Below are 22,830 nucleotides of genomic sequence, written 5' to 3'. Positions count from 1 at the left end.
AGAAATAAAAGGTATCGTGTTAATGTCTTCTAGATGACCTTTAGTAATTTGAGAGATATTCTCCATTTTTCTAGGCTTGACACTCCATTTTTTCCCTGCTCTTCTAACTCCTGTATTCTGTGGCTTCTGTATTTGACAGTAGTAGCCCCACTCCCAGCAAACCTGAGCCGTCACATCTCTCTCTTTTGGTTATGGAGTTCAAAATGGGGTTTCTCACCCATCTAAGAGTCAGGTATTACTTTGTTCTGGCTGTGTGAGAAGTGGAAGGCTAGTGAAATGAACTAATAGGATCTTCAAAGTGAAACAGACCATATCCAACTTGTAGCCATGTCGGAAAGCCTGTCCACACTATCATTACAAGCTCAGAACAGAGTGTGGGGAGAACCTATTCTATTTAACCTAACCTGTTTGTGGGGAGCCAGCCCTGACTGCCATTTATTACTTTTAATTCTAATTACAAATAATGCATGCTCACTGAGAGGGTTTGAAAGTTTATTTTAAAAAGCCCAAGTCATGGTGGTATGAATGTTTTTGCTCTCTCTTGAGTGCTTAGATTTTCAAGCCCTCTTGGAGCATATGAATTATTTGCATACATGGAGATATATATATATATATATAATCTGTGTGTGTATATATATATACACACACACACATACACACATATTCTTTTGGTCTTGTCTTCAGTTTGTTACTCATCTTAGAATTTTTTTTTATTATTAATAAAATAAGAGTGTTAACAAAACCTCTGGACTCAGGTAGTTTCATTGGTGAATTCTACCAAACATTTAAAGAAGAAATAAAACCAGTCTTAGACAGTATAAACTCTTTCAGAAAACAGAGGAGGAATGAACACTGCCCAGCTTATTTTATGAGGCCAAAATTTCCCTGATACTAGAACCAGATACAGTCATTAGAAAACTATAGCTACTATCCCTGATAAATGTAAATATTTCTTAATGAAATATTTGCAAATTTAATCCAGCAATGTATATAAAGGAATGCAAGGCTGGTTTAACATTTGAAAACCAAATGACATATCAAAATCAGGTTAGGTTGATTCCAGGAAAGTAAGGTCAGCTTCACATTTAAAAGCCACATATTTTTCATTATATACATTGTATGTATATATACATTATATATAATGTGTATAATATATGTATATAATGTGTATATATATAATGATTCTCCCTAGAGATTATCAGAAAAGCGTTTGATAAACTGTATCACCATTCATGACAGAAACTCTTAGGAAACTTAGAAATAGAAAACTGCTTACCCTGATAAAGGACAATTATAAGAAATCTACAGCAAATATCATTAGATGGTGAAATATTGAAGGTTTGTTCTTTTAAGTTTGGGAATGAGAAAACAATGCCACTATTACCACTCTGTCTTGTATTGAACAATTATTCCTATATGGTCTAGAAGATAAATAAGAAATTGGAGAAGAAATAAAACTGCCATTATTTATGATGATGTGATTGTATATGTAAAAATTTCAAATACATTTACAGATAAATAATTAGAAATAAAATTTACATAATTACTGAACACAAAATCAATATGTAAAACCAATGCCATTTCTGTATCGGCAAACAAAAATTTTGAAAATACTTAAAAAATAATACATTTAAGACAGTATTAAAAACATCAAATAATCTAAGAAGACACTGAACAGACATGTGCATGGCCTGTATGCAGAAGCCTAATAAACTTCATTGAGAAAAATCAGAAATGACAAGTATATGAACAGATTTATCATGTTTATGGTTTTGAATGTTTTTATTTCATTTCTCTCCAAACTAATAGATTAGATGCAATTCTAATCAATGTCTCAAGGGTGTGCCTGAATGCGTGCTTGTGTGCTTTAGTGGGATGTGACAAACTGCCTCTAAACTTTATGTTGGAAGGGCCTAGAATAAGGAAGATGATCTTTAAAAAATTCAAAGTGGGAGGCCGAGGCAGGCGGATCACGAGGTCAGGAGATAAGAGACCATCCTGGCTAACAAGGTGAAACCCCGTCTCTACTAAAAATAGAAAACAATTAGCCGGGCGTGGTGGTGGGTGTCTGTAGTCCCAGCTACTCAGGAGGCTGACGCAGGAGAATGGCGTGAACCCGGGAGGCGGAGCGTGCAGTGAGGCGACATTGTGCCACTGCACTCCAGCCTGGGCGACAGAGGGAGACTCCACCTGAAAAAAAAAAAAATCAAAGTGGAAAGAGTTAATATTCCAGGTATCAAGACTTATTATAATGCAACAGTAATTAAGCATTCTAGTATTTGTGCAAGGATATACAAACACACAGTGGAACAGAGTCACCTAACAGACTCTCATGTATATAGACGGTTAATGACTGACAAAAGTGGCACTGAAAAGCAGCTTAATACAGCCTTTTAAATAAATGAGATGGGGTCAACTGGGTAATCATATGAAAAAGATAATGAAAGTTGATATCCATCTCACAAATACAAAACTTTGTAGGATGATTATAAATGGTAATGTGAAAGATAAAATAACAAACCTTCTGGAAGATAATATGGGAGGTATCTTGTTGCTTATGGAGTAGGCAAAAACTTCTTAAACAGGACAATATCCTGGCTATAGAGGAAAAGACTGATAATTTGGAGTATATTGAAAGTAAATGGGCTGGGTGTTGTGGCTCACACATGTAATCCCAGCGCTTTAGGGGGCTGAGATGGGAGGATCTCCTGAGCTCAGGAGGTTGAGGCTGCAGTGAACTGTGATCGTACTCTAGCACTCAAGCCTGGGTGACAGAGCAAGACCTTGTTTCAAAAAAAAAAAAACAAAAAATCGTCAAAAGAAATTATGAAGAAAGCAAAAGCGGCTGGGCATGGTGGCTCATGCCTGTAATCCCAGCACTTTGGGAGGCCGAGGCAGGTGGATCACAGGGTCAGGAGTTCGAGACCAGCCTGACCAATATGGTGAAACCCCATCTCTACTAAAAATAGAAAAATTAGCCGGGCGTGGTGGCAGTTGCCTGTAGTCCCAGCTACTCAGGAGGCTGAGGCAGGAGAATAGCTTGAACCTGGGAGGCGGAAGTTGCCGCGAACCGAGATCGCACCACTGCACTCTAGCCTGGGTGACAGAGCAAGACTCTGTCTCAAAAAAAGAAAGCAAAAGCTAGTTATGAAACGATTCACATTTTCTTTTTTGTATGTTGATTTTGGTAAATTGCATTTTTTTCCTTAAAAATTATGTTTTATCTAATATTTTTAGATTTTGGTGTAAAGTTATTCTAATATCTTACTACTTTAAAACCTGTAGGATCAATGTTATGTTTCCTTTTTTATTTCTGACATTAGTTATTTGTATCAATACTTGATTATACTTGCCAGAGGTTTTTAATATTATTAGCTTTTTCAGAAGACTTCTTTGGAGGCTATTTATTAACACTTAAATCTGTTTCCTTTCTCCCTTCTTTGGACTAAATTGCTGGATCTTTTTCTCTCCTAAATTCTTTAGATGGATATTTAACATACTGATTTTTGTAGCCTTTTATCTTTTTAATATATGCATTTAAACCTACAGATTTCTCTCTAAACATGACTAACTGTATCTCTAAAGTTATGGCAAACATTTATATTATCCTTCATTTAAAAAATATTTTAAAATGCTGACTCTGCTGTCTTTTTCAATAATGTGTGATTTAGAATTGTATTGCTTGATTTCCAAACATGGAGACTTTGTTTTATCTTCTTTTATTATTGATTTCTAATTTAATTACATTATATTAAGAGAAAACATACTCTTCATTTCAGTATGTTGCCATTTATTGAGATTTACCGAAGATGTGATCAGCTTTCATCAGTGTGCTGTGTATGCTTGAAAAGAATGTTTTAGGTTAAATGTTTTGCTTCAGTCCATTAGGTAAATTGCTGATTATGTTATTCAGATCTTCCATATCCTTACTTTTTCTTTTCATTGTAGCAGCTATTGAGAAAGTTATTGCTACTATGTTTGTGGACATGTTTTTTCCTTAGAGCTCTGCCAATTTTTGCTAGGTGTGCTTTGAAGCCTTGTTATTTGAAGCACACATATTTTGAATTATTTATTTTCCTTATGAATTACATTTTTATCCATAGAAGACTCTCACTTTGTTGCTTATGATGCTTTTTGCTGTAAATCATTATCTGTTATTAATATAGCTATACTTGCCTTCTTTAGTTTAAAATTTACATGTTATATCTTTTTACTTTCTAGTAATCTTAATCATTTTTATACCTTTTCATTTGTATCTTCAATAAAGAGCATAGGTTTGGAGCTCATTTTTTATCTTGTCTGACAGTCTTTTGTTTTTTACTGAAGTATAACTAAGTCCATTTACATTTAATACAATTGTTTAAATGCTTGGATTTAAAGTACTATTTTATTGTATATTTTCTATTTGTCTTATCTGTTCTATAGTCCTTTTCCTTTTGTGTCTTTTGGATTTATCAATTACTCTTTACTATTTAATTGTTCTCTCTAGTATTTTAAAAACTGTAATTTTACCAACTATCTTTTATTATTATTATTTTTATTTTTATTATTAAGACAAGGTCTCACTCTGTCACCCATGGTGGAGTGCGGTGGCATAATCATAGCTCACTGCAGCCTTGAACTCATGGGCTTAAGTCATCCTCCCACCTCAGCCTCCCAAGTAGCTAGGACTACACTACAGGGGTGCGTCACCACCCCAAGATAATTTTTATGTTTATTTTTAAATTTCTAAATTTTTTTGTAAAGGCAAGATTTTACTATCTTGTCCAGGCTGGTCTTGAACTCCTGGGCTCCAGCAGTCTTTCCGCCTTGGCCTCCAAAAGTGCTGAGATTACAGACCTGAGCCACTACACCTAAGCTTATCTTTTAAAACTGCATACATTTTTGCCTTTTTTGTTTTTTGGTACTTTCACCTATTTCCTGACAAATTAAGCAACCTTAAGACCTGTTTCCAGACAAATTAAGCAACCTTGAGATTCTCTAACTTAATAAATTTCACTTCCAAGTTACACATTGTTATTTTATTTTAATTCTTTCTATATTATCTCCACAAGACATTAATACTGTTTATATGTTTAGTATTCATTTAATCTTTTTTCTTTGCTCTTTCTTTCTGCATCTTCAGGAGTCTGTTTGGGATTATTTTCTTTCAGCCTAAAGAGCATCTTTTTGTATTTCCTTTAGCGCAAGCCTGCTAGGTGACAAATTCTTTAGTGTTTTTGGTCTTAAAATAGGTTTCTTTCATTTTCTTCTTGAAAAATATTTTTACAAGGTGTAGAATTCTAGTAGGCAGTTTAAAAAGGATCATTCCACTATCTTCTAGCTTTCAATGACACTAACTTCTTAACAAAAATAATCTGTTTATTCATTCTTTGAAGGTCATCTATTTGTGGCTGCTTTAAAGATGTTATTTTTAGCTTTTTTATAGCAGTTTTACTGTATTCACCCACTTATAGCATTTATAGGGCTTTGAAATCAGTAGTAGTTTGATACTTTCTTTCATTTTATGTTTTCAGGAATGATCTTTCTATAGATAATGCTTCTAAGTTATTCTCTTTATGATATCTTTTTTTCTGGGACTCCAATTATACATAGGTTAGAGTTCTTCACTGTATCTTTTATCCTCTTATTTTCTCTGCAATATTTCCCAATCTTTTGACTCCATTTCTTCATTCTGGATTGTTTCTTTTTATCCTTCTTTGAATGCACTAATTTTTTATTCAGCTGCTACCATTAAGTAGATCTGTTGAGGTTTTAATTTGGCTATTTGTCAGTTCTAGAATTGCTCAGTTTTTAAAATTATTTCTAGTTATCTGTTGGCATTTTTTCTTTCTGTTTAAAAATTTAAATCAGGGTCTCATGTTGTTTCCCAGGCTGAAGTGCTGTGGTGCGATCATAGCTCACTGCAGCCTCAACCTCCTGGGCTCAAGTGATCCTCTAGCCTCAGCCTCCCAAGTAGCTGGGACTACAGGTATGGACACCACACCTGGCTAGTTTTTAAAATTTTTTGTAGGGATGGGGTCTCTCTGTGTTATCTAGGCTAGTCTCAAACTGCTGGACTCAAGCAATCCTCCCAACTCGACCTCTCAAAAGTGTTGGCATGACTGGCATGAGCCACCACTCTTTGCTGAAGTTGTCTATTTTGTCTTTTATCTTCTTGGAGAGATTTAACTTAGCTATTTTAAAATGTGAGTCTGATAACAATCTAGGATCCCTGTGTGTCTTTTTCTGTTGTCTGTTTTCCTATTGATTTTTGTTTATTTTTTATTTATGTCTCCATTTTTCTATTTTTTTTTATTTTATGCTGTGCAAATGTTTAGTTTGATCTCATCTTTTCCCAGATAGGATTTATGTTTGCTTTTGCCGGGGACCTGGGGCACTAATATTCCAAGGTCACCTTGAGGTATGTTCAAAGATTTAGATGCTTTGAAGTTGAATTTTAGCCCTGAAAATGTTCGACTTGCCTACTTCTAGTTAATCTTTGTTACTAGTGTGATGGAATTTTAGATTCTAACCCCAAGTGAGAGGTGTTGGTAGGGCCAGTCTCTCTTAGAGGTCAGGGTCCTCCAGTCCCTTTCCCCGGATAATGTGTCCACAAACTCTCACAGGAATCCTGTAGGGTGTTGAGGGGTGGGGGCGAAAGGATCCCCCATGAGCCAACCTCCGCTCACTAGGTCTGTGTTCTCCCTTGAATCCTGGCTTGCTAATTTTTTCTTAATTTAATATTCCCTTTCCTCTTCCCTTCAAGATATATATAAACTCACATTTATGTGTTCCATGTTTTTTATATATATGTATATAAATATAAAATATATATATAAATAAACGTTACCTCATTATATAATTATACGTTATGTAGCCATTAGCTCATGTATTATTATTATTAATTTTTTTTTTTGAGACAGAGTTTCGCTCTTGTTGCCCAGGCTGGAGTGCAATGGCACGATCTTGGCTCACTGCGAACTCTGCCTCCCGGGTTCAAGCGATTCTCCTGCTTGAACCTCCCGAGTAAGTGAGATTGCAGGCGCCAGCCACCATGCCCAGCTAATTTTTGTATTTATAGTAGAGATGGGGTTTCACCACGTTGGCCAGGCTGGTCTTCAACTTCTGACCTCAGGCGATCCACCTGCCTCAGCCTCTCAAAGTGCTGGGATTACAGATGTGAGCCACTGCACCCGGCCTCCTGTATTATATTTACAATATACAATTTACAGCCAAATACTTTCACTTGGCAACATACCATAAACATATTTTACATGGCATTCAATGAGATGTGATTTTAATAGCTCTTGATTGTCCCACTATATGTACAAATTAAATTTTTTATTCTTACTGCTCTTTTTGGGAATTCTACTTTTTTTCTTTTGTAAAAATGCAAGTAACATTGGAATAAATATATTCTAGTACATAAATATTTTTGCATATCACTGATATATTCTCCCCTTAGAGAAGACTTCTATGAGTGGAATTGGTGGTTCAAAACAGATGGGTTGACTGGGCTCAGTGGCTCACGCCTGTAATCCCAAAACTTTGGGAGGCCGAGGCAGGCGGATAACCTGAGGTCAGGAGTTCAAGACCAGCCTGGCCAACATGATGAAACCCAATCTCTACCCAAAATACAAAAATTAGCTGGGTATGGTGGTGCATGCCTGTAATCCCAGCTACTTGGGAGGCTGAGGCAGGAGAATCAATCCAACTTGGGAGGCAGAGGTTGCAGTGAGCCAAGATTGTGCCATTGCACTTGAGCCTGGGTGGCAGAGCAGGACTCCATCTCAAACAACAACAACAACAAAAAACAAAAAAACCCAAAAGGGATAGGTTTTTAAATTATTTTGATATTAAATTTTTCTGTAGAAAATTTGTGCCAATTTGTATCTCACTGGTAGTGATGTTAGTGCTTCTTTTAAGCACAGCTAAGAAAACACTCCTTTGTCATTTTTATTTTATTTTGGGTGGGGGTGACAGAATTTTGCTGTGACACCCAGGCTGAAGTACAGTGGTGTGATCACAGCTCACTGCAGCCTCAAACTCCTGGGCTCAAGTGAATTTCCCACTTTATCCTCCCAAAGTGCTTGGATTATAGGTGGGAGCCATAGTGCCTGGCCTATTTGTAAACATGTCAGAGATCTCAGTTCATCCTGGGGTTTAATCTTTTGAAGTTATCATATTATTCTTTTACATTTGTCATTTTTATATACATTTCCATTTTTAAATAAGCCCTTTTATTTAAAAGCCAACCATAGATGCTTTGGGCAATCACATTTATGTGTTCCATGTAGAGCTGTTTAAATGGCTATGTTATAGTGTTGTGTGAAGATTGTGGCAGATATAGAAATTATAAGTGTGAAGATCATGCAATTATTTTAAAAATCTGTATTATTTATAAAACCATGTGCACTATGATTACAGCTACGTAAAACATTCAAAGAAAATTTAGAAAATAGGCTGGGCATGGTGGCTCACACCTGTAATCCCAGCACTTTGGGAGGCCGAGGCAAGTGGATCGCTTGAGGTCAGGAGTTCGAGACCAGCCTGGACAACATGGTGAAACCCTGTCTCTACTATAAATAAAATAATTGGCCAGGCATGGTGGCACACTCCTGTAATCCCAGCTACTGAGGAAGCTGAGGCAGAAGAATCCTTTGAATGAGCCAAGATTGCGCCACTGCACTCTAGCCTGGGTGACAGAGTGAGACTCTGTCTCAAAAGAAAAGAAAATTTAGAAAATATACACAGTGGATGCTGTTGTATTATGATACTGATTAGTTATTGTTTTTCTTATCTTCCCCCCTCAAAACAATTCTATAGGGTTGTGCTATTATTTTTAAATAATTAAATGATTAACACAAACCCAGATATTGTGAGTTCAATTCAGGCTACTGTCAGTAGATCTACCTTTTATCCAGCCAGTCAGTCATCTTATAAATGGTTCAAATGAGTTAAAATAAATGGACATCTCAGCTGGGCACAGTGGCTCACGCCTGGAATACCAACATTTTGGGAGGCTGAGGTGGAGGATCACTTGAGCTCAAGAGTTTGAGACCAGCCTGGGCAACATAGCAAGACTCCATCTCTACAAAAAACAAAAACAAAAAAGCTAGGCATCATGGTACTCACCTGTAGTCCTGGCCACTGGGGAGGCTGAGGTGGGAGGATGGCTTGAACTCAGGAATTGAAGGCTACAGTGACCTGTGATCACACTACTGCACTTCAGCCTGGGCCACAGAATGAGACCCCATCTCTTTAGGTAATTAAATAAATACGGCCTTTTTGTTATTTCCCCAATAGTAATAATGTGTTTATTGCTACCTAGTCCAAAAAGTATTTACAATGATTAGGAAAAAAAGATATAGTAAGAAAATAAAAAGGTGCTATTTTAGCGAAAAGATTAAAGAAAAAATAAACAATACTGAAGTGGAACCAGGAATGAGACTAATCAAAAACATATATTCCAGAATCTCCAAACATGTGGCAGGTGGGCCATATGTGAATTTCACTGTTTTTTTTTTAATAACCAAAATGAAAAGCACATCTGATCAACACAATTTATATTGTCACTGAGATTAAAAACAAGAAAACACGAATGGCCAGGTGCGGTGGCTCATGCCTGTAATCCCAACACTTTGAGAGGGCCAGGCAGGTGGATCATGAGATCAAGAGATAAAGATCATCCTAGCCGATGTGGTGAAACCCCGTCTTTACTAAAAATACAAAAATTAGCTGGGCGTGGTGGCACATGCCTGTAGTCCCAGCTAATCTGGAGGCTGAGGCAGGAGAATCGCTTGAACCCGGGATGCGGAGACTCCATCTCCATCTCAAACAAACACAAACTCAAAATACCATCCAACTATTTAGTTCTTTAGACAGAGCTGTGAAATTATAAGATCAGGAATAAATGTGTCTTCAGAGCCCTCCTACACAAAAGATTGTGTAATGGGATGGGCATTTTCAGTAGTCTTCTGTAGACTTGGCAGTCTTGTCTCAGATATCACACTCAAGCCCAATTCAGTTGAGGCAATTCTTTTTGAGGTCAGTAGGACAAGGTGTAGAGCCCTCTGCTGGCCTGAGATAGATTTATCTACATAATCTAGGGATAGATTTGATTTGATATTGTTTTGTTTTGTTTTTGAGACGGTTTCACTGTGTCACCCAGGCTGGAGTACAGTGGTGCGATCACAGCTCACTGCAGCCTCGACCTCCCCCCGGGCTCATGCAATCCTTCCGCCTCAGCCTCAAGTAGCTGGGACCACAGGAGTGTGCCACCACACTTGGCTAATTTTTTTATCTAAGGTTTTTTTTTCTGTAGAGATAGTCTTGCTATCTCGTCCTGGCTGGTCTCCAACTCCTGGGCTCAAGTAATACTCCTGCCTCGGCCTTCTGAAGTGCTGGAATTATAGGCGTGAGCCACCACCACACCTGACCAGGACAGATTTTAGAGTGGTTATAAAGAAATCAGTGAGCTGCATACTTCGAGGCAATTTTTATTTTTAATATTTTTTCCCCTTCATGCAAACTGTGATATCAGGTGGGAGATAGTACTTTATGGAATATCTGGGATATAGTTACCATATTTTGCTACTTTAATATGGGTCTGCTGGCCTTAATAGACAATTGAGCTGGGGCAGTGCTGATAGTTTCTTATTAAGAGAGGAAATTAAACTCAGATTAATTCCCACACAGATGGACATCCTGTCTCTACTCACAGATAAGCCAATCATGGAATGAGAATAGCAACAGTTCCTCTCAGACAGTAATAATCTAGGTTCTGCATTAATATACAGTCCATCCCTGGCGCCGACCAGAACCCGTGGACATGGTGAACCAGGTTATCAAGTGCAAGGCTGCAGTTGCCTGGGAGGCTGGAAAGCCTCTCTCCGTAGAGGAGATAGAGGTGGCACCCCCAAAGGCTCGTGAAGTTTGAATCGAGATCATTGCCACTGCAGTTTGCCACACCAATGCCTATACCCTGAGCAGAGCTGATCCTGAGGGTTGTTTTCCAGTGATCTTGGGACATGAAGGTGCTGGAATTGTGGGAAGTGTTGGTGAGGGAGTTGCTAAGCTGAAGGCGGGTGATAACTGTCATCCCATTTTACATCCCACAGTGTGGAGAATGCAAATTTTGTCTAAATCCTAAAACTAACCTCTGCCAGAAGATAAGAGTCACTCGAGGGAAAGGATTAGTGCCAGATGGTACCAGCAGATTTACTTGCAAAGGAAAGACAATTTTACATTACATGGGAACCAGCACATTTTCTGAATGCACAGTTGTGGCTGATATCTCTGTTGCTAAAATAGATTCTTTAGCACCTTTGGATAAAGTCTGCCTTCTAGGTTGTGGCATTTCAGCTGGTTATGGTGCTGCTGTGAACACTGTCAAGGTGGGGCCTGGCTCTCTTTGTGCTGTCTTTGGCCTGGGAGGAGTTGGATTGACAGTTATCGTGGGCGGTAAAGTGGCTGGTGCATCCCGGATCATTGGTGTGGACATCCATCAAGATAAATTTCCAAGGGCTAAAGAGTTTGGAGCCACTGAATGTATGAACCGTCAGGATTTTAGTAAACCCATCCAGGAAGTGCTCATTGAGCTGACTGATGGAGGAGTGGACTACTCCTTTGAATGTATTAGGAATGTCAGGGTCGTGAGAGCAGCACTTGAGGCATGTCAGCAGGGCTGGGGCGTCAGTGTGGTGGTTGGAGTAGCTGCTTCAGGTCAAGAAATTGCCACTCGTCCATTCCAGCTGGTAACAGGTCGCACATGGAAAGGCACTGCCTTTGGAGGGTGAAAGAGTGTAGAAAGTGTCCCAAAGTTGGTATCTGAATATGTGTCTAAAAAGATAAAAGTTGATGAATTTGTGACTCACAATCTGTCTTTTGATGAAATTAACAAAGCCTTTGAACTGTTGCATTCTGGAAAGAGCATTCGAACTGTTGTCAAGATTTAATTCAAAAGAGAAAAACAGCGTCCATCCTGTCGTGATGTGATGGGAGCAGCCTAACAGGCAGGGAGAAGCGCCTCCTAGACCTTCAGCAGCTACTCCAGAGAATGGTGTGATGTGCGTCATTCATGAATCTCTGTAATCAAGGCAAGGATAATTCAGTCATGGACTGGACTCTCCTCCACATAAATAATTGCTAGCTCATTAAGGAATATTTTAACATAATAAAAGTAATTTCTACAAAAAAAATACAGACTATTGGACAATGAAATTTTCTTGCATATGGAAGAACCAGAAAAAATGTTGATCTGAAATATTTTAAGGTGGGAACCAAACCCTCATCTTACCTGTAAAAATCTCAGTGAAGCACTCTTAGAATGCCTAACTTCGAGCATTGTTATTTTCTGGTGGACACACTGTGATAAATTATTTGTGGATTATAGCTCTGAGTTATTTTAGGTGTTGTTATTTATAACCTAGTGAAAAGATGGGGAAATAGCTGCTAAAAGTAACTTTTCTCTTTCTTAAGCTAGCAGGCCTGTAGCCTACTTTACGCCACTTTTAGGTTGTGATTTTAAAGTTTCTCATATGCCTATGGTAGAAAACTTGTATTTGTTTTCTTTAATAGGAAGATACAATGTCATTCAGCAAAAGCCAAAACAGATCTTAAGAATTTAAGGTTGTGGAGTGGGGCCATGAAAATGCATCCCTGCCTTAACCCAAAAATAAAACTGTGATTTGCTCTGTTAAACAATTCTTATCCATCCTGACCTTGTCCTTAATACTCACAGTATGTTGATTATTTATACTTGACATTCCTGAGAAAACAAGGGAATATAGGATATGGTAACTGGTAGCTAGAAACTCATATACCCTATTCGGGAAAATAACACATTTGTGAAATGTTACACACACACACACAGAAAAAGACATTTATGGATGGTTGAGGAAATATCACAGGGCAATTGTTAATTGAATGCAAAACTGGTTGACAAACAGCACAAATGCCAAGAAAACTCAGTTTGCTCAACTACTTATAGTCATGCAAAGAACGCAGAAAGATTTAGTGCTGGTTAAGTAGAGATGATGTGTAGGTGAGATAATGATTTTCAATTCCTCTGAAAAGGATTTTTTTAAAGAAAAAAAGTGTGATTATTGTAATCAAACATAGATTTTTAAAAGTCAAAACAAATAGTATTCATGGCATATTACATTTGAATATCACCATGTAATTTTCATAGTTCTTTTCACATATCATTTACTCTTCCCTCATGCAAGCTCCCCCAAAAAGGCAAGGGACACATTTTTCCTGATTTACTGATGAGAATATTGAGGCTCCAAAAGGTGATGAGGTTTGCTTAGGGGGGAGCAACGAATATATCTTAGGAATTTTATCTATCCCGTGTTTTTTCTTTAAATAGTTAATTACCAATAGGTTTAGACATAACAGATAACCTGATACCTTCATTTTTCCATATGATACCCACAAAGTTTCCTTTTGCTTCCTTGGTAAACAAGTGAAGAAAATGAGATTAGCAGCTACAGCCTCTGCCTATATTGACCAGCCATCTCTTTTATTTACTTTTACTTGATAAATGTGTTAATTCAGTAGGCAGCCAGTGGCCTTTTTTTTTTTGTTTTTTGTTTTTTGTTTTTTTTTTAGATGGAGTCTTGCTCTGTCGTCCAGGCTGGAGCACAGTGGCCTGATCTTGGCTCACTGCAACCTTTGCCTCCCAGGTTCAAACAATTCTCGCGCCTCAGCTTTCCGAGTAGCTGGGACTACAGGCGCCTGCCACCACGCTCAGCTAATTTTTGTATTTTTAGTAGAAGAGGGGTTTCAACATGTTGGCCAGGCTGGTCTCGAACTCCTGATCTCAGGTGATCTGCCCGGCTTGGCCTCCCAAAGTGCTGGGATTACAGGTGTGAACCACCGTGCCCGGGCTCAAGTGGCTTTTATGTAGTCATCATAGCACTGTCCAGAGCTAGGGGAGATTTACAAGACCTGTGTCCACCCTTCTCATCCTGAAGTCGTTTGCAGTCAATTTGAGGAAACATGATATACACTCAGGACTAGGGGACAAGCCACTGTTTTGGATAGTACACCATTAAGTGTTGGAATGTGGGGTGACAGGTGTGCTGAGTTAGCTGTCCCATTCAGTAGTGGCCTTTCAGCAGAGGTGGGTCTGATTCAGGTGAAATGGGACTTCAACTAGATTTTTTAATGATTGATTAGACTCCTTGAGTGGGTAGAGCTGGAGAGGGCATTCTAGTGGCATGAAGCTTGGTTTAGGAAACAAGAAATGAATCTGGGAAGGAAGATGGTGGGGATACAGGAACATTGAAATGATATTTAAGTTGAAGAGTTGGGATTTGATTCTGCAGACATGGAGGAACCATGGAAGAAATCTGTTTTGCTTATTTTCTGCTAGTGGAGCTACGTGATGAATGGGAGGCTTTGAGATTACTGTTACAGCCCAGTAATACATTACAGTTCTGAGGTGTGGTTCAAAGACAGGGGGACTGACTAGATACTTTTGTTTGTTTATATGAGGTTTTATAGAGTGCTTTTAGCATGCTTTGTATTTTGGTGAATGATGAAACTCAGTGAGATAGTTTATCCCCTTGGTTGTTGGTGCTACCTCTTTTATATGGAATAAACTATGTCTGAGGCTGTTAGTAGGATGATGGCTCTCTAGGCAAAAGTCTTTTTGTGGTTGATCATGATGCCAGGTCTGGAGCCTCTCAGTCACTCCAGCCCTGCTTCTCTCCACCAACTCCCAGAGGAGCTGGTAGGCCAAGCATTTTTATAAGCATGCTATAGATATCATATTTTACACATGAGGAACCGAAGCTCAGGCTTAGAAGCATGCTGTTGTGGCCAATTTGGTTCTGCTACTCTGGAAAATATTAGGAGGGCAATGGCTGCAAAGATTTAAGATAGGCTATTTTCTGGGGCTGTGTAGAAGAACTGTAGCTAACCGTAGCTAAAATAGGTATCATTACCACTAACTGGAGGGCGGTGAAGGATAGAGTGGAGAGGGCATTACATTTCAGAAACTTCTTTTCTTTCTGTTTTTTTGAGACAAGGTCTTGCTCTGTTGTCCAGGCTAGAGTGCAGAAGCATAGTCATCATTCATTACAGCCTCAAACTCCCAGGCTCAAGTGATCCTTTCACTTCAGCCTCCTGAGTAGCTAGGAATAAAAGTGTGTGCCACCATCCCTGGCTAATTTTTAAAAAATTTTTAAATATTCTGTAGAGGTGGGGTCTCACTGTGTTGCCCAGGCTGGTCTTGAGCTCCTGGGCTCAAGCAATTTACCTGACTCTGCCTCCCAAAGTGCTGGGATTATAGGCGTGAGCCACATGCCTGGCTACGGTTCAGTTGTTTTCTTAAGCCATCACAGTATCCATGTTACCTCTTAAGAACTGACTTGTCAATTTTATCATGTGCTGCTCTTGAATAAGTGCATCTTAGCTATTCCCAACAGCCTTGCATTTACTGTTTTTAAAAAAATTATTAAAAAAATTTTAACTGTTGCAAAGTACACAGAACATTAATTTACCACCTTAACCATTTTAAGTGTCCAATTCAGTGTTGTTATGTATATTCACACTGTTGTGCAATCAACCTCCAGAATTTCTTCTTCTTGCAAAACTGCAAGTCTGTACCCATTACATTGCAACAACTTCCTATCCCCCATCTCCCCAACCCCGGCAACCACCATTTGACTTTCTGACAATATGAATTTGACAATGTTATGTACCTCATATGGGTAGAGTCATACGGTATTCGTCTGTTTGTAGCAGGCTTATTTCATTTAGCCAAATGTCCTCCAGGTTCATCCATGCGGTAGCATGTATCAGAGTTTCCTTCTATTTAAAGGCTAAATAATTTCCCGGTTTGTATATATATCACATTTTGTTTATCTGTTCATTCATGGATGGTCACTTGGGTTGCTTCCACCTTTCGGCTGTTGTGAACCTGCTGTTATGAACATAGGTGTACAGATGTTTCTTTGAGATCCTGTTTTTAATTCTGTGGCATATATATCCAGAAGTGTAATTGCTGGATCATACAGTAATTCTGTTTTAAATTTTTTGAGGAACTGCCATATATTTTCCATAGCAACAGTATCACTAATAGTACACAATGCTTTCAATTTCTCCAATCCTTGCCAGCACTTATGTTCTATCTTGTTGTTGTTGTTTTTGTTTTGGATAGGGCCTTGCTCTTTTGCTGAGCTGGAGTGTAGTGGCGTGATCATGGCTCACTGCAGCCTCGACTTCCGGGGCTCAAGTGATCCTCCCATGTTAGCCTCCCAAGTAGCTAGGACTACAGGTGTGTGCCACTATACCTGGCTAATTTTTATATTTTTGTAGAGATGAGGTTTTGCCATGTTGCCCAGGCTGGTGCTTTATTTTGTTGTTGTTGTTTTTGTTTGTTTGTTTTTTAAATAGCCATTCTCTTGGGTGTGAGGTGATTTCATTGTAGTTTTGATTTGCATTTCCATAATGATTAGTGATATTGAGCATCTTTTCATGTGCTTGTTGACTATTTTTTGTATCTCCTTTGAAACAATGTCTATTCAAGTCCTTTGCCCATTTTAAAATCAGGTTATTTGCTTTTTGTTGTTGACTTGTAGGAGTTCTTTCTATATTCAGGATGTTAAATCCTTATCAGAGTTGATTTGCAAATACTTCCTCCCATTTTGTAGGTTGCCTTTTCACTCTGATTGTGTCCTTTGATGCACGGAAGTTTTAAATTATGATATAGTTCAGTTCATTGATTTTTAAAAAAATTTTTGTTCCTTGTGCTTTTGTTGTCATATTCAAGAACTCATTGCCAAAAACAATGTTACCAAGTTTTTCCTATATGTTTTCGTCTAAGAGTTTTGTAGTTTTAAGTCTTATGTTTCAGTCTTTGTTCCATTTTGAATTTTTGTATATGGGGTAAGAATTTACTGGGTTTTAATGAAAGCAAATCTCAAATGAAGTTTTGCCCAACATGTAAACATTTGTTAAACATACAACATTAGTTTGCGCAAGAGCCTATCCAAACTGACTTGAGAGTCAGAGCGTGGCCAGCTTGCCACTCTGGTAGGTGCTTGACCTCACCTTGTGTGAAAGGTCCATGTGATACAAACACCAAGGAATAGGATTCTGTGACCGACTGTTGGCAACAGGCAAAGAGACATCCTCTTAAACTAGAGGTGGGAGGTAGCACGCTTAGGCTGTCACACCTTGACATCATCCCTTGCCTGAGTTTTATCCTTTTTAAGTGTGGGGATGTTCTCTGATGTTGTACTCAATCTACTTACATTGAATTCCTTCAGGTTCTCCAATGATAGCTCATTATCTAACATTCATTATGTTAATTAAAGCCACTAATTTCACCAATGAAAAACTATTTCTGATATTCAGTATGCTAAATAGCGCAGTTTCTGGTGTTGGTCAAGATAGGATAGCTGGAAGATACATGAGTAGCTCAAATGCTTAGCCAGGTCTGAAATGTGGTCCTTTCTGATCCAATGCTGAGGCTGACCCCAGGAATCTGAATTCTCAGTTAGGGCCAATGACTGTCCCTAAGTGTAAAGCTTAAACTAACTGGTCTATACATTGTATCTTCCTGTTCATGCTGGAGATTATTTTATGAATTTCTTAATTTGTTAAATACAGAAATAGCAACATCCATCCGATAACTCATTTACTTTGTAGTCTCGACCCAGTGATTACAGTGGTTTTTTGTTTTTCACTTCCACCATACCGTTCTTCTCTTTGCTTTACTTGATGTAGATCAAAGGTATTAGGGAAATACAACCAGTTAAGAAAAATGTCACAAATATAGGGCATGCATATATTGAGCATATGCATCCTAAAATGGTTGAACACATTGTTATTCTGAAATCCTAATGAGCAGTTTTCCAAGGTGTTTATAGGCCATGGAGCAGGCTTCCCTGTGAGATTTGTAGTTTGTCTCCTGGCCCTAGGTATAGTACTAGCTGCTTTCTCATTCTGTCCAGATTCTGTTGGTCTGTAGCTGGCGAGGTCTTTCTTGGCCAGAAGATCCCTATTCAATTCTTTTTTTTTTTCTTAGCAGGTTCATTCACTGTTTTTCATGGTTTCTCTCCCAGTTTCCAACCTGGACCCCAGATAAGTCGGTTTCCTGGGCCTTTTGTGGTTGAAGGCACAGGAGCTATTATTGTCCTGTGGTGCCCAAGTACAGCCTGTCCTTTGACATTCCCACAAGTATATAAACAATTTTAAAAGGGATATCATATTCAGATGAATTAAAGATGCTAGTTCAGGGAGTTCTCTGATTGACTGTCTGGACTGTCTGATTTTATAATTCCCTGCAGGGCTACATAGCATCTCTCCCTCCAAAGAAAGAGGCGTAGGTTTTACTATAGAAATGAAGTTGAGGCAAATGTGGTTATAAAGATAAAATGACTGCGTGAAAAAAATGTGTATCTTAGGAATCTACACTGAATAGTATAAAAATGCTGTTTTAATGTTTCATATATGTATGCATATATAAGTAATTTACATAGAAATGATTTTGCAATGTATTAGTCATGGCTTATTTTTTTTGTAACTGAATTAATAGCATTTCAACATTTTTTATTTTTAAATATAGCAAGATCAACTTTATACCTGGGCTGCAGTTAGTCAACCCACACACTCGTTGGACTATTCAGAAGGGCAGTTTCCTAGGCGAGTTCCATCCATGGGGCCACCATCCAAACGTCCCGATGAGGAACACAGGCTCGAGGATGCTGAAACAGGTAACCGTTTCCTTTGTCTTCAGAGATAACTGGAAGAGGCAAGATAGAGAGATATAAGTTTTATTAAATCTTAGTTTTAAGTAATCTTTTATTTTTAATTGCATGGCATTCAGATATAATCTTCAAAAAGTTTTACTTTGGGGTCTTTTCTCTCTTTGTTCCTTTTGTTGTCTTATTTTGTGTTACTGGCTGGGAAGATAGCGTGAGATCAGCCTCAGGTTTATTTGGAGGAGTTCAGCAGGATGATGACCCCAAGCCTAGTTTTAAGAAAACACTTTATATTTGTCATACAGAACTGAGAACCATATTTGTGTAACAATGCTTTATGGAATATGGTTGTTTTCTCCTTTTTTTCCCCACTTCTTCTTTTTGTTTTGGACAAGGTCTTTCTCTGTCACCCAGGCTAGAGTGCAGTGGAGCATGACTCGCTGCAGTCTCAACTTCCCTGGCTCAAGCGATTCTCCCAACTGAGTCTACCAAGTAGCTGGGACCCCAGCCATACACCACCACATCCAGCTAATTTTTTTGTAGAGCCAGAGTCTCACTCTGTTGCGTAGGCTGATCCAGACTCCTGGGCTCAAGCAATTCTCCTACCTTGGTCTCCTAAAGTGCTGGAATTACAGGCATGAGCCACCGCACCTGGGCTTTTCTTCATTTTGTTGTAATAAATTCCCAACTTCCTCCTGGTGGACTGACCAGGCATAAATATTGATTTCTGAAGCATGAGTGAGGAGTAAATAGAAGAGCATCATTGCTATTCATAGATTTCTCCTCCACCAGATTTTCCTAAATGGTAACATAGATATTAGAGTTAAGAATTTTGATTTTTTTTTCTCATTGGCTCATAGAGAGGAAGACAGTCATTAGAAACTTATTTTGGATGCATAGTAGAAGAGCATAACTTAAAAGCATGGAGCTTGGGCTCTGCCAACTTATTAGCTTTGTAATCTTAGGCAAATTTCCTAACAACTGTATTCAGTTTTCTCATCTGTAAAATGGTGATGAGCATAGCATGTACTGTGTAGGGCTGTTACGAGAATTATAGGCATTTATATGAAGCATTAGAATGTAGAATGCAGTGCCTAGCTCTGTGTATTTAATATTATTTATTACAATTGTTATCATTGTTTCATGTCATTGCCTTATTCATGAGGTCCCTTTCAACCGACAATAACCAACAATGTAAAAGGTTTTATTCTAGTCCCCCACCCAAAGTTCTGCACTTGCCTCCCATTTTCATCCTAGTCTCTGGAGGAATGTATTTGCGCCTTTTTTCTTTCCACTGATGCACTGAAATGAGGGCCCACACTTGACCTTGAATCTCCCTTTTGAAATGTCCAGTGCTTTTGAAACGCTGCTTGATATTCATTAGGTGGGTTGTACTCCCTGAAATGAACAACAAATGAGAGAGAGGGCGTAGGAAGTGTTGTTCCAGGAAGTGTTGTTCCAGGTTACTGAGTTTATCGTAACACTTAGAGAGAGCAGTTTCTCAAAGGCCAAGGCAGACTTCCTTTAAGCAAAGATCTTCAGAGATCAGAGACCTCTAACATGATAGCACCTGAAAATCAAGCAAGTAAAAGGACTTTTAGTTTTCAAAGGAAAACACACAATTAAAAGTATTGATCCCATTTTCTACACTACTCTATTTATGATAACATTTATTGATACAAAATACTTAGGGGTAGATATAGTTGAATTAATCAATTGCATGGAGAGCCCTTTTATCCCGTGTTTTGCATCATTGATTGGGTGATATTTTCATGTTTTCTGTTCCCTACTGTATCATTCTCAACTTTTCTAACTGAAACATTTATATGATATTCTTAAATTTTAGGGAACTTTATAAAACATTATGAAACATTTTATGTTGCTGGTATATATACTGGTGGAGCACTTGACTCGAAGTTAATTGAATGTGATAACCTGAATTTTAGTTTGGTAAAAGATGATAGTTGGAATTGATACCAGGAAGTTTGTCACCTGGTTTTTGCTTCATGATTTGATGTAGCTTGCAAAATGCTAGAGCAAGTGATTTTTAATGAAATAACTTGTCTCCTTTTTAAAAATGCATTCTTGAAGAGGATGATGGAGGTAAGAAGTAATTTAACTTAGTGACTTATTTTTCTCTTGTTGATCTATTATAAACCCCAGCAGTCATGTAGCATTTTTTTCATCAGAGTGATCTAATGGGTCTTTCTAAACTTCTTCTGTTGTGACTCCCTGACGTAAATTTGGAGAGACACTTCCATGAGACAGCCTCATTCCCAGAACCATACCACACTCTCTTCTAATCAGTCAGTTGTAAGAGTGGGAATGTCAGTATCATAGGTAACCTTTGCCTACAGTCTCATGTTTTACATCAATCACAAAGTTTGATAATATAATTATTAATAGTAATGATCTATTTGTAGTTAACTGATAGGTGCACATTCTTCTGTAGTGACATCTTGGTTAAATCCACTGTATATAACACATGACCCCTTTCTTTTTTTTTTTTAATGGATTCTTACTCTGTCACCCAGGCTACAATGTAATGGCGCAATCTCGGCTCACTGCAACCTCCGCCTCCTGAGTTCAAGTGATTCTCCTGCCTCAGCCTCCGGAGTAGCTGGGATTACATGCGCCCACCACCATGCCAAGCTAATTTTTGTATTTTTAGTAGAGACGGGGTTTCACCATGTTAGCTAAGCTGCTCTCGAATTCCTGACCTCAAGTGATCTGCCCGCCTCTGCCTCCCAAAGTGCTGGGATTACAGGCATGAGCCACTGTGCCCGGGTGACCCCTTTCTATTTTAATTCAAAGTGAAAGAGTTCAATGACATTTTCTGAAGAAGAAAGACTTGCAGGTCTAGCTTAGAAAATTGAGGACTTTTTTTTTTTTCCTGCATGCTTCGTTCGTTGTTTTTTTCAGCTCATTTTTTGTTGTTGTTTGTTTGTTTTTGGAGTCTCACTCTGTCGCCCAGGCTGGAGTGCAATGGCATGATCTCTGCTCACTGCAACCACCGTCTCCCGGGTTCAAGTGATTTTCCCGCCTCAGCCTCCCAAAGGGATGGGATTACAGGCACCCACCATCATGCCCAGCTAATTTTTGTATTTTTGTAGAGACGGGGTTTCACCATGTTGGCCCAGCTGGTCTTGAACTCCTGACCTCAGGTGATCCACCCCCCTCGGCCTCCCAAAGTGTTGGGATTACAGGCGTGAGCCACTGTGCTGGGCCTTTTTTCCAGCTCTTAAAATTGGTTACCCAATTCACATGTCCAGCTAGTTCAGATTTGTGGTACTCTGTCTTCTGCCTTTTTCATGTATCTCACTTTAACTGCATAGGGAGCATCTCACTTTAACTTTTTCATGATCTGTTCTGTGAAAGATGGTTTTTTCCTCCTTTATGGATTGGTGAAGGAACTGCCCCTTCTTTGTATGAATTGGAAGGGCTGAGGCCATGGTGAGGTCTTGGTGCCTCTTCTCACCAGTGAGTTGCAGATTCCTGGCAGTCCTTTGTTCTCATCCTGGCTCCCTCTGCAGTTGGCATTGTCTCCACAGATGGGCCTAACGTGTTAACATTAACCTTTTGAAGTCTGCAGAACACCCCTGAAGGATAGGACTGGCTGGGAAAAAAGGAAGTAATGTGCTTCCCATGTTGGTGGCATTAAACAAATAAAAAACCCAAACCAGTTGGTGGCAAAAACACTGATACAAAGAAACCCTTTCTATTTATCATTTTCTCTCTATCTTCTCCCTCAGTTTCCCTTGGCTATACACAGCAGTCTCCCACCCGTCCATGGCTGTTTCCCACTCATGGACCCTTTTCTGGAGTCCCATGACATCCTATTCATCTCTCCGTCATCCGAATGCTTTACGTATTGAATTTTTCTGTTTATACATATACATGTCTTCCCCATCAGCTTTCAGAATTTCAAGACTTTCTGGCACATAGTATGTACTTAAATATTCGAGTGAATGATGAAATTCTTTTGCTGGAAAAGATCTAAATAGACATCTACTTAGCACATTAATGCAAGATTTGAGGGAGAGTTTTGTATGGGCTAAAACAGTTCTTGGACCACTTTAGGGGCTCAATACCAAGTTTCAAAGGTGATTCAATAGATTTGAACAACATC

General features: G+C 38.7%; 1 protein-coding gene and 1 pseudogene across 4 annotated transcripts in view; both read left to right on the top strand.

The window, feature by feature from the left end:
* FMN2 (formin 2) overlaps positions 1-22,830 on the top strand; it is a 394,366-nt gene that overhangs the window by 75,340 nt on the left and 296,196 nt on the right. For all 4 annotated transcript variants that reach the window (XM_055373763.2, XM_055373745.2, XM_031015559.3 and 1 more), the window contains exon 3: positions 18,566-18,713. In XM_055373763.2, coding sequence (XP_055229738.2) covers positions 18,566-18,713 — 148 coding nt within the window. The remainder of the gene's footprint in view (positions 1-18,565; positions 18,714-22,830) is intronic.
* On the top strand, positions 10,724-11,948 carry LOC109028018 (alcohol dehydrogenase class-3-like; annotated as a pseudogene).

This window comes from Gorilla gorilla, chromosome 1, assembly GCF_029281585.2.
Source record: "Gorilla gorilla gorilla isolate KB3781 chromosome 1, NHGRI_mGorGor1-v2.1_pri, whole genome shotgun sequence".
NCBI classification, from domain to species: Eukaryota; Metazoa; Chordata; class Mammalia; order Primates; family Hominidae; genus Gorilla; species Gorilla gorilla.
This window is presented reverse-complemented; position numbering and strand designations above follow the sequence as displayed.